Below are 12506 nucleotides of genomic sequence, written 5' to 3' on the forward strand. Positions count from 1 at the left end.
CTGAGTTCTTGTGCTTGTCCTTGGATGATTTTAAGTAGCTTCTCCTCAAGGATCAGGGCTGAGAGGTTACAAATTCAATCCCTGTGGTCTCAGAAGTGTTTTTCCCCTGCCAGTTAGCTGTTCTTTGTCTTCATGAATTTCCTGTATGAGTTCAGTTTGATTGCTTTAAACTCATCAGAGTGTTTGTGGAATAAAATCCCTGGGTGTCTGTTAGCAGTATTCATTGTGGTAGTTGAAATATGTTGGCAAATAGATCTAATTTAGACACATTTGGATCCATTTTGTGTGGTTTGGTTCTGAGAGCTTTTGCTTCCAGTGGTTTTGCTGAGATTTTAGGGCTAAAATGGGTGGTTCTGATTTTTTTTTTTTTAATCTTTCATTTATTAGCACTCTAAAACAAATCTGCTCAGGCTATTTCCTATTTAATTATTTAAACTACAACAGATGATGATGATGATGATGATTATTTTTATAGCTTTTAAATGAAGCCCTTCAGTGCCATGCAGTGTGTATATATATACATGTGTGTGTATGTATGAGGATATACAAATATTATTCTTTGGGCTGCCAAAAAATTGTAATTATAAGGAGACAGCAGACAGAGAACTGAATTGTTTAGAGCAGTGAAAAGCTTTGCCCTTAATTACATGGTGGGTGAAGAGCTGGGAATGGTGCCTGGCTCCCAATACAATCTACATTTGCTGATTTTCTTTTTTATTATTATTATTTCTTATCACTGTATTTTCACTCCCTGAAGGATGTTTGACTTCTTGAGCATTGTTAGTAAGCTCCAGAAAGAAAGCAAGCAAGTTAAAGCAGCAGCAACAATAGAACAGCAAGCCTAATGATAAAGTTCAAGAGGTTAAGTTAAATAGACTATTGTTCTGTGCTTTTTGCTTTTCATTTTGGCTTTTTTTCCTCCTTGTTTTGTTTTTATGAGTTGGCCTTTTTCTGTTTTGCTCTCTCTGTGTAATTGTGTAGGAGCTATGCCACTGGTTATTCAGCTGTAGCACAATGACAGTCTTAATCCTGATGATTTTTCAGCCACAATGCATGATTATGTCCTTCTAGTTTGAAGAATTACCAGTGATAAGTTGAACTTATTGTTTGTCCCTATTGTGAAGTGTCCAACCTGTCCAAGCTCAGCCTCTGGCTGATGCAGAGGACCTTCACAAAAATACCCTAAGAACAGGACAGATCTGAACAAAGCAGTGAAGTCAAACCTTTGTCTTCTGGGGGTTTAGAGGACACAAAATCAAGCCTTAAATCTTGAGCATTTAGTGTTACAGAGTATTTAGCATTGCTCTGACTCGTTCATTTTCATTTGAAAAGAATCCCTTTAAAGCAAAGGAAGTTTTTCTGTGTATCAGCAGAGCTGAGAATACTCTGAAGGGTCTCATCCCTGTAAGCTCTGACCTGAGCCAGGATCTGCAAGGATCTGATCACTTCCATCTCCATTTTTGAGTTTGTGTTTATTCATGAGGCTTGCCAGTGTCACATTGCTGGAAGTAAACACAAAACAGGCCAACAAATCTCCATGATTTGGCCTTCTCCATTTGCTGAGCTGTTTCTTGCCAAAAAGCTGCATTTCTCATTTGAAATGAAATCCAAACACCTGTTCTTCGTATTTCAGGGCTGAGGAAAGAATGGAGGCTCATTCTTCCATGGGAGAAATTGTGACTTGTGTTGATGGTAGCAGAGTGGGTGGAGTGATCAAATACAAATAGATGTGCTATGGTGTAATCCTTTTTTTGTTCCAGGTAGGTCTGTATGTCTCTCTCCAGTCATTCTGGCCTTTGGTGAAACAGGTTTTTGCCTTTTTTTTTTTATTTTTTTAGTGCAGTTCTTTCTGATCAAGATCTGCAGTTGTTGGAAGTGTATTCCTTTCAGGTCCAAACAAAATAATATCTTCATAAATGGTCTCTAAGAACATGACAGGTTTGTTTTATATATGAATTACCTGAAATGGTAGAGGTATTATTTATGCAATCTCTGATGAATGATAATTAAAGCAGGAGCACTGAAAAGATTTTAGCAAGTTCTGAAGGCATTCTGAGGCTGAGATAATACAATGGAAGTGGTCACAATCCTATAAAGTAACATTTCAAATAGTATCCCCTGCTGGAAGAAGAGTCACATGATGAACCATATTTTTGGCTAACTTTTTTTAGGAAACTGAAAGAAAATAATCTTTTAAGCAATTTTGGATAAAGAGTGCAGCACTTCCTTATTGACAAATGTAGCAGCCCTTCCTAAACCCTTCAGAACTCCCATCTGACACTTGGTGTGTGACATTACCAGGGGTGGCTTTGCTGCTGGAGTTTTTGGTGTCTCCTGATAAGTAGCACCATTGTTAAAAAGTAATAACCGTGTCCAAAAGCAGCACAAAAAATTGTGCTGAGGAGAAGAATGCCCATGTTCTGGTCTAATGTGAAAAGCAGATTTTGAAGCTGTGTCATCTGTTGGAGTGAGGAACTCCCCAGTCGTGTGCTGTAGGAGATGAGGTGCCTGTTATTAGTGAAGAAAAGTTATTTTTTCATGTGCCTGACAGAAATGCTGAGTACAGGGAGAGCTGTATAAATGAGCATTGCTACCCTGCATGCAAGGGTGGAAAATTGCAGTCTTGGCTCTCTCCAGGCAGAATTACCCTCCACATCACAACTGTCACATGCCAAACTTGCCTCTTTCTCTAGAATTTTACCACAACTTGGTTCCAAATTTCCTGTCACCCCTGTGTTTATCCTTCCTTTTTAAGTGTATGAAAACTGAAAATGGAGTGACAGCCTTAAAGTTCTGAGCTAATCTCAAAGTGTAAACAGGGGGAAATGATTCTTAATGAGCCCCAGATGGATTCGTGCATTGTAGAGCACCAGCCTTTCTGAACACAAGCTGTGCCTCTGAACAAAGTGTCTGGAGCTCAGTTTCATTCTATTTTTGTGATAAAAGGTCACAAAAAACACAAACTGAGGAGGTGTCAAAATATCCTTTTGAGCACAGGAGACTGTAGGGCATGTGGAAAGCTCTGAGGTAAATGTAGCTGTTAGGCACTCACTGATGCAATTTTCCATGTTCCCCTGCCAGAGCACACAAATGTCATTCCATTCAGAAAGGCAAGTGGTTATAATAATGCCTGAGAGGTAAAAGGCCAAGTAGGAATTTGGTTTTTTGGAATGTGAATTAAAATACTCTCGGTCTGTCAAATAAGCTGTCAAGATGCTGTGGGGAAAACTGGGAGAAAATACAGGCACTACTGGGGGCTTTTTGTTTGGTTTTGGCTTGATACAGTTAAGGCTGCACAGAGATCAATATTTGATCTAAAAAGCAGAGAAAAAGTGGTGGAGCCTGTGATTAATTACACTTTATGAGCTGTTTGAAAATTCACCCCATACCCCATGTCTAATTATATTTTCTGCTAGTCTGTTATTAAATATCATTGACAATTTACCACCTCCCTTCCCTTTGACTTCCCCATCTTCTTTGTTTAACTGCATTTCTCTGTGCCAGGACGTTTGGATGAAAGCAACCTTTTGGAGTTTCCTTTAACCTGTTATTTCCTAAACAATAAAATAAATCCTGATGGGCTCTGGGTCCTGTAATCAAGGCAAAATGCTGGAAAGGCATTTGGATGAGAGCCAAGAAATGAAGTGACAGATCTGCAGAAAGGGAGACTTGAGAATATCTTGGGTAATCCTGTAGAAAAGCTATTAATAGCTATTTAATTCTTCCCATTCACCAGTTTTAGGCTCCTCTGAGGAATTAGAGGATTTTTTCTGTCCAGCAGTTACCCTGATGCTGCTGACTGGTTTACAGAGTGTTGCAGCCCACTTTTCCTCGATGCCCCTGACCAAAAGGCAGGACCAAGCTTTTCCAAACCTGAAGGCTTTTCCCCCTGTGGATTGATGGACTTCTCCTGTCTTGTTTGTCATTGCTGTTTCTTAGAAGTGCATGTATTCATGAAATACTGGTAGATCTCCCATTTTCACCAGTCAGACTTCTCTGCACAGGCTAAATCTCCACTGCTTGTGCTCACAAGGATTTGCCACCTCAGCCAGAGTGCCTGTGAGCTGGGACATGGCAGGGAGTCAGATGGGACTGAGACAAGGGATGGATGAGGAAGCTGGGACAGATTGATTCTGTGGCAGAATCACTCTCCTCTATTTGGTTTAGCAGCAAGAGGCAGCTTTTACATTGTCTATATGCCTCTGCAGCCCCATGGTGGTTTCTGTCCAAGTGAGCAAATGAAAGGACTTCCAGCCTGGAGTGCTGCTCTGGGTCATCCCAGCATGACCTCAGCAGGAGTTCATGGTTACAACATTGCACAGGGCATCACTTGCATCAAAACTCCTCCAAAAATTGCTGATGGTCCCTCTGGGAATGGAACAAACCCCTCAGGAAAACCTCCAGGCTTTGCCCTGGAAAGATCCCTGCTGGTGCTCCTCATCCTTACTGATGGTGGAAGTGCAAGAGTTGTAGCCAGAGTTGCTTGTTGGGAGATGCTTGATCCTCTTTGGAGAATGTTGAGGTGGCTGCAGTTGGAGCACAGTTTGCTGCCAGGAGTGAGAACAGTGAGCAAGAGGAGGATCATAGATTATTTAGTTAATCCTGAAGAAGGAGTTACTTTAACTCAAGTTAGAGTTCTGCTTGACACCCCATGGTCTATAAGAAATGAGTCCCCTCATCAGCACAGCAAGCAGGACCTGCCCAAAATACTGGGTCAGCAGAAACCCTTCCCCTGTTCAGTGGGAATGTGAAAAACTATGATTTTGCATGTGGCTGGTTAGAGCAGAGCAGAGCAGGGGCAGGCTGTGCTTTTCTCTGCGAGCTGTAATTAGTTTATGCCTTTCTGCAGCAGAGGATGTGGGGTTGGGTTTTGCCTATAATATGGAAAATTCTGCATGTAGCCCAGTAACATGTAAACTGTGCAATTTAATTGTATTTATTCTTGCTGAAAGCTATTGATGTGGTAGCCTATTGCTGAAATGCTGGGTTAGTAATTGATACTTTTAGCTATGGATATTAATTTTCAAAAAATACATTCAAATATCCCTTTAGTGGTTAAACAGCTTTCTCTTTCAGAGCTGTGTTGTTTCACAAAGATTCCTGGTGTTTAAAATGCCATCTGGATCCAATAATAGATCTCAGCTGGGAAGGAACTCTTGTGTTGCAGCAAACTTACACGCCCAAGAGCCGTAGGAAGTCCCATCCCTGCAGGATCCATAACACAGTCAACATCTTTCCTCTGAAAAATGCATGGCAGTGCTGCTCCTTTGTAATGTGAGAGGCCACTGCTGAGCAGTGCAAGGCACCTGCTCCTTCCTAGGCCTGAGTGCACTTTATTCCACAGAATTGCTGCCAGTTACAGGAAAGCAAAAGAGCCCTTGGAACCAAAGAGTGTTTTTTGCAAGATCCTTTTACTTTACTTAAATATACATATCAACAATTGTCTTGAATAATGTAAATGCTTATCCAACAGAGAAGAAATTGCTGAGGTGTGACATAATCATAGATCTGTATCAAAATCTGGCTCCTGCAGCAAGCTGATATCTGCTGCACTTGTGCCCTGAGACATGGTCTAGTGTGTGATGGGAAAAGAGAAAAAGGTTTGAACTTTTCTGCTGGCTCAGTATTTCCCTTCAAGTCCACAATAAGGAAAATATAGAAAGGGCTACAAAAGAAATGGAAAGAAATTGATTTTGTGTTTTTCTTGTCTTCTTGGTGACTGTGATTGCTGGCTGCTACTCCAGCTTCTCCCAGATTTCTTTTGTGGCTTTCAAAGCATAAATTGTATGAGCTTGTCTAAAAGTTTTCTACTGCTCTTAAACCAGAAGTCAGACAAAGTCCACAAAGACAACCAATAGCTGCAGATGAGCTGCCCTTAGTGAGCAGAATCCATTTAATCCAGAATGTGGGAGCATGGCCCAAGTCAGTGTCACACACGACCCAGAGTGAGGGCAGGAGCTGCAGAGTCCAGAGCCTGATTGGATTCTGATTCCTCCCAAGATTCACATGTTCAGCTGAGTGGTCTGGAGTTGTTTTCCAGGGTTCAGAGTTTTTTGTCTCATTTCTCTTCCACTCCCACACCCCTCTGGCTACTCAGCCTGGTGAGGATGAGAAACAGTCACTGAACTGTATTGCCCTCATTACTCGAGGGCCAGTCCAGCACTTTAATTAGAGAATCTCATTTTCTTAATTATGGAAGAAACTCAGAAGCTGTAGTAATAGGGGAAAATTTCAATTATTTTTTTTTTAACTTGTACTCTTACTATTTTTCTGTGTTGAAATAGAATGGTTAAAATTGAAGTTGAGGTTCATGACCTGGTTATTCATATGTGTCATACTGTCTACAGAAACAAATGTATTTTAATCTCTCCACCTTCTTTTCCTTTAAAATTTTGTCATTTTATCTTTCAGCTTTTTGTTGTTGCTACACTTAAATGTTTTCTTTGACCCAGCTGGTTTTATAAAAGGGAGATTTTAGTCTGCTAAAAACCATGTGACCTTTCAAACACTGTATAGCAGGGAAGAAATATCTGTATTTAAACATGAAATAATGAAATGTTCTAGTATTTCAAGAGGTTGTAGCTTTGCAAAATATATATAAATGCTACTTTTTTTATCTTCTGTGGAGGACTTTAAAGGTGGGTTTGTGCTTTCATATGCCACAAAATGGAATTGAGTGCTATGAGCCATCTAATTTCCCTTCTGACACTGCATCATTTGCATGAAGATTCTCTGATTTTTAAGTGGAAAATGTTGAAATGATTGTGAAATTCCTCATTTTTCCTGGAGCTGCTAGATCCACAATTGCAGGAACTTTTATCCTGTTGTGTTTTCAGCAGCAGTGGGTGCAATCCCATAAGGATGAATGTACCATGGAAGGAAGTTTCAAGAAAAATAAAAAAACATTTTCAGATGTTGCCTCATTCTGAGGTTGCCTTTATTGCAGCTTTTATTGAAGTCTGTCATTATGGGGCCTGAGTCACCTTTCCTAAGTAGAGACCAGTATTTGTATGACAGCCAGAGAAAGAAGGAGAATTCCAGTAAAATGAGAAAAAACCCCTTCTCAACCCACTGATCCTTTGCAGTACAAACTATTTGGTTACAGGGAACTTTAGGCTGCACAAACTGTTCAGCAGCTGGGTTTCTCTTTCTTTTGGATTCACCTGCACCAAGCTTGAGATCTCTGTCAAAATGAGATCATGTTGATTTTTCCACCTCTGCCCTTGCAATTAATTTTTAAATAGCACTGCTCATTCAGCAGCATTAGCTGCATTTATTTCATGACCCATTAGAGAAGTTCACTGGGACATACACAAATAATAGTATAGAATCAGAGATGGGCTTGGGTTGGAGCTTAAAGATCTTTTTGTTTCACCTCCAGGACACTTTCAGGTTGCTCCAAGCCCCATCCAACCTGGCCTTGGGGAGTCCACACCCTCCCTGGGCAACAGCAAATTTGTATTTATGAGTAACAATTCTCTTTAATCTTATTAATTTGGCAGAGAAATAAAACATCTTCCGATGTAACTGAACACTGATCTAGTAACTGTTTTCTGTTGCAGGGTGTCCCAGAGGATTTGTTGTTTTTTTATGACCATCTCCAGAAGGGTGGGGGAGTCTTTCGAGTGAACCATTGCCTCCTGCTGTACCGGTACCACCCCCAGGCTGCCACTCACTCTGTCCTAGAGTAAGCTGTGCTTTCCAGGAGAATTTCCAAGTTGGTTTTGTCTTGGGTCATCAGCAGCAAAGATGGTGAAACTGCTTTGGGGTTTTTATTTAGGATTTTTAATATGTAAAAATTTCATTTTCGTGTTTTTTGACGTATGAACCATAATGTAAAAAAAAAAATAGTTTGGAAATGTTACAGCCTAATTTCAAAATCAGCTGCCTCAATATTTAAAAAGTAAACAGAAACTTGTAATATCAACAAAAACTGTCTTTAAAAAACAAAAAAAAAGAACCAGACCAAAACCTTTAATCTGATAATGTGCTGCCTTTACATATATTATTTTCTTATTTTAAAGGGTCTAAACCACCTAAATCAGATAATGAGGTTTGAAAAATCCCTGAGGATGTTTAGGAGTAATTATCTCAGGGGCTTCCTTGTAAGCTGCTTTTGTTGCCTGCTGCCTTTCCTGGGCTGCTCAGCCCCTAAAGGAGGTGTAAATTGCTGATTCCTCAACATGCTGCAAGCTGAGCCAAAGCTCTTATGCACTGACATTAATAAAACATTACATGGGTTGTGCTGTCCTTTAGGAATCCCATGCCAGAATCACAGTGGTAATTAAGAGAACTGTTTCCTTACTGATTAATGATATCAGTACACTTTTCAGTCAGTCCTGTTTTTATGGCTTTGTAGAACTGAGCAGTAAAACTGAATATTCCTAGGTCCATTTTTGTTGTCCATCCCTGTATTGCTGCACATAGTGTGCAGTCCCATAAATAGCCCACTGATGGTTAATGCCACTGCAGATCTCCATAAATGTGAATATCTATAAAAAATCATTTAACTTTGGAAAGGTCATTCAAGCAAATAGTACTGATGATTTTGATTTTGCAAACAAGCATGAGATGAATTATTTTCCTTTTTATTCATGTTGAAATGTAAAGATTTGGGTTTTTTCCTCTTTTACTGTGTGATCCTTTTGGCAGTTAGTGACCAACTTCTCAGCCACGCATTATGGGACGCTAAAAACTCTTGGATGCCTTTTGCTTCTATCTGTGGGAAAGCATCTAATTCTTGGAAATTATTTTGTTTTGAATTTACTGCAAGCTGTTGCTTATTCAGATCTCCAAGGCTGTGTGGCACAAGCACCCTGAATTACAGCATCCTGGGGGAATGTGGAAATGCTGTGAGCTCTTTCAGATGTGCAGGGTGCCTGTCCAAGTTGGCGCCTTTCTTGTCTCATTCTAAGAAACCAGGAGAGCTGCTCTTCCTCTTGGCTTCCTGCTGGTACTACTGGGGATGATATTTGGTGTGGCTTTCCAAACATGAGGTTGTGCAACAGCTCCTTGTCCTGGCCCATTCCCTTGTTTGTTGCCCGAGTTCTGAAGGGTTGCCCAGTGTTTGTGTCTGGAGACTGAAATGCACATTGAGCAAAAAGAGATTAATGGACTCATCACAAAGGTTTAAGTTTATTATCCAAATTGAGTCTTGCCTAATTTGCCTCTTGGTCATTCCACCTTATTTAATGCACGTTCTGGCTTTTCTAGAAGCCTTTTTCTTTATAAGGTGTGTTTTGTGGAACAGTTTTTCTGTGTTGTTTTGCTTTTTGCCATTGGCCCAGGTCATCTTTAAATTTTTAGTTAGCCTATACTTGGATTTGGAAGTAGTAACTCACCAGCCAAATTAATATCTTGTCTGAGATCAAAATCATGGTTGTAGGAAAGTTGATTTTTTTTTTTTTAACCCTAAATGCCTGGTTTCAGTCTCAAAAACCCCAAAGCAGGCCATTTTTGTACAAAGGTGCATCATTCATTCTTTCCAGCAAAGACAACAGTCCCTCGTAGCCTGTGATGGTTTCAGTTTATGTGGGTGTCTTTCAGAACCTTCCAGGGGGAAAGAAGCCTCACTGCATTTTCAGACTTCCTAAAATATGTGTAAAACTGCTTGGCAAGTGACATTTGGTTCTTTTGGTTTTTTTATTTAGTAAGTATAATTGTAAACACCCATGTGCTTTAGGTCATTTCCTATGATTAGTATCCTTCTGGAACACATATCTGGAGTTGAGAATATCTGTGAAGCAGGAAACTAAATCTTATTTGCATTCTCCCTTACCCTGGAGGCATCAGTCTGCATTATTAAATGTTTTGGGTGTGTGACAGAATCTGCATGAAGTTCAGGGTCTGTATTTAGATTTCACTGGGTGCATGCAGAAATATGAATGTTCTCATTGTCATTTCATCCAAAGCCTGTGATGGATACCTGCTGGATTTTGAGAAACTTCTCTCAGCTAGGAATTCACAACACAAAATCCCACTTTTCATATCTCTTGGATCTAAATCACTTTATTTGGTGTTGTACCCTAGGGCTGTGTTCTCATTGCTGCACGGCCACATTAAATTGATGTGAGACCATAGCAGAGCTGGCTTTAGAGTGAGGAGTACTGGAGTAAAAAAGTCTAATGTATAATAAAAACATGTTAAAATTCATAGATTATTATCTTGCCAAAGGGGAGAGAAAGGAACTGTATATACAACAATACCTCACTGGGAGATGAAAGTGAGCTTGGAGTGAGGTGAGCAATAAAAAATTGCACTTGTCTTTAGGTAGTGCAGCTCATGAAGACAGGTGGTTGGGGCATGCAGCTAATCCTTGGAGCAGTTTGCAAGTTTTTAGTCAAGACAAATTTAATACATATGGGAAAGAAGGTTTGTACCTTCTATCTAAGATCTGGCCAATTCCCTTTTACACAGAAAAGGTGAAGTGCACCTTCAGTAATTTCATTTCCCTGTGCTCAGAATGAGCATGATAGTGCTCTGCAGAAATAAGCAGAATTACATAATCTATTGAAAACATCTGGTTTCAGGCACTGGAGGCTTCCAGTGTCATCTGAGCGAGGAGGAACAGGCATTAGTGTGAAACACACATTTGGCTGTTCCAGAGGTGCTCTGAGGCCAGGTCTTGGATCTGTGGTGAGCACAGGAATGCCTCCTTCATTTCCTGCACAAACATACACAGCCAAAAATAGGCAGGAGAGAGGAATAGCATACTCCTGTAGAGCTGAAATTAAGATGAGGTCAACTGCATTTTTATCTTCTATGCTTGCATTTGGCACTTCAATTAAACATGGAAACTAATGACCTCATTAGATTCTTGAAAAGTAAATGCCATTAACATTGATAGTCTCTGTCTCTCTTAATAAGCCTTTCATGAAAAATAGGCCACAATGCAAACCATGCCTCAGCTAATGACCCGTGACCTGAAGATGAACTCAGACATTAATAGAACCTATTAACAGTGTAAATGCAATAACTCAGTGGGACCATATAGGCCAGCAATTAATAAGTTCACATGAAGTTCAACAGAACAACAACGGCAAAAAAATCAGTTTATTCACCAGGATGGCCAAGGTTCAAACAGGATTTATTTCTGAATTTCCTGTGGATGGTAAGGGCCTTGAATTCTGCATGCAACACTGGCTGTAAGGGATCTGCTTTTTCAGCTCTCACTGTGATGATGAAGTTCTCTGGTTTATCCATCAGGTGAGGTGCACCTCTCATCCAGAGCTCTCTTACCCTGCCATCAATAAAAGGGCCCTGGAAGAGGATGCTCACTTGGGCAGCTCCTCTTCCTGCCTGGTGTTACCTGAGCACTGTGCAGGGCCAGCACAGGGAGAAAAGGTCAGATTTATGGATCTATAGTATTTCTGTGGATGGCAATCCATGCCTAAAATTCCAGTGCTGTTCAGGATATTGGGCTTGTGTTTCTGCATTGGTCAAGTACTTGTACATCTGTCTTTGCTCTGTGCATTCACTTATGTGGCCTCACTGGGGGAAGGAGGGGAAAGGCAGTGCAGCAATATGGCGAGGTTTGACTGAGCTCAGACATTAAATCATGTTGCTTTTATTGTCACATTATCTTTCATTTCAAAATAGGAGTAGAGCAGATGTTTCTTGACTCCTGTATTCAGTCAGTAGGTCACCACACATTTTTAACAGAGCTCCATTGTTGCATTACTTGGGTGGATGGTCTGGTAATAACTACTTGGGGCTGAGGAACACACGGTGTAGTCATTCTCACCCTCTGCATGAATACCCTCGTTTCACTCCTGCAGGATCTTGGCTCCTCTTCTTCCTCCCAGGCTCCATAACTGATGAGCATTGAGGGGCCAGGGCAAGTGAGATCTCAGGAAAATTATCTAAGCCTCAAGAATGACATTTCCAGTGGAAATACTCCTAACATTTCTTTTACAAAGTTGTGACAACAAAAGGAAAAGAATAGGGGAAATAATGTATTTCAAGATCTGGGATCAAGAAAGAGCGTTAGGATATGGGAACAAATTTGTACATTGAGAAGAATTTTGTCCCACCTTCTGGCTGAGGAAAATCTTGTGCACTGAATACAGGCTTGGACGTGGTACTAAAGGCTGCTGCAAATTGCTTACTCTAATCTTCTGTGAGATGGGTAGGAAAAGCTGTCTGGATTTGGAGTGATGCAGAGTAATACTACCTCCTAGGTTTTGCTGGTGGCTGTGAATATGTAATAATGCATAATCTGAAAATAGCTGTGAGAATCATCTCTGAGTAGTGGTTTGTACAACTTCTGGATCGTTTCAGGCATTTTCTTTAATTACCCTTTGCACGTTGCTGCAGCTCCTGTCTGCTGCACCTGCACTGGCTGGTGAAGGATGGGAAAATGGCATTCCCTTATCCCTCGAGGCAGGAATCCCAGTTATCTCTCCTGGAAACATCAAAAAAAAAAAAAAAAAAAAAAAGTGGCAACTTAGGTGAAGCGGAAACCTGAAGGGAATAACCGAAACTCTCTCCTTTGACACCTGTAAGCT

General features: G+C 40.6%; 1 protein-coding gene across 15 annotated transcripts in view; it reads left to right on the plus strand.

Moving 5' to 3' along the window:
* Positions 1 to 12506, plus strand: part of B3GNTL1 (UDP-GlcNAc:betaGal beta-1,3-N-acetylglucosaminyltransferase like 1) — a 108044-nt gene that overhangs the window by 75737 nt on the left and 19801 nt on the right. For all 15 annotated transcript variants that reach the window (XR_009488902.1, XR_009488901.1, XR_009488904.1 and 12 more), the window contains one exon: positions 7563 to 7687. Coding sequence is in view for 10 of the 15 variants with exons in the window: in XM_059864310.1 (XP_059720293.1) it covers positions 7563 to 7687 (125 nt within the window). In the remaining 5 variants the exon portion in view is untranslated. The remainder of the gene's footprint in view (positions 1 to 7562; positions 7688 to 12506) is intronic.

The sequence above is a fragment of the Haemorhous mexicanus genome, chromosome 20 (assembly GCF_027477595.1).
Source record: "Haemorhous mexicanus isolate bHaeMex1 chromosome 20, bHaeMex1.pri, whole genome shotgun sequence".
Lineage (NCBI taxonomy): Eukaryota > Metazoa > Chordata > Aves > Passeriformes > Fringillidae > Haemorhous > Haemorhous mexicanus.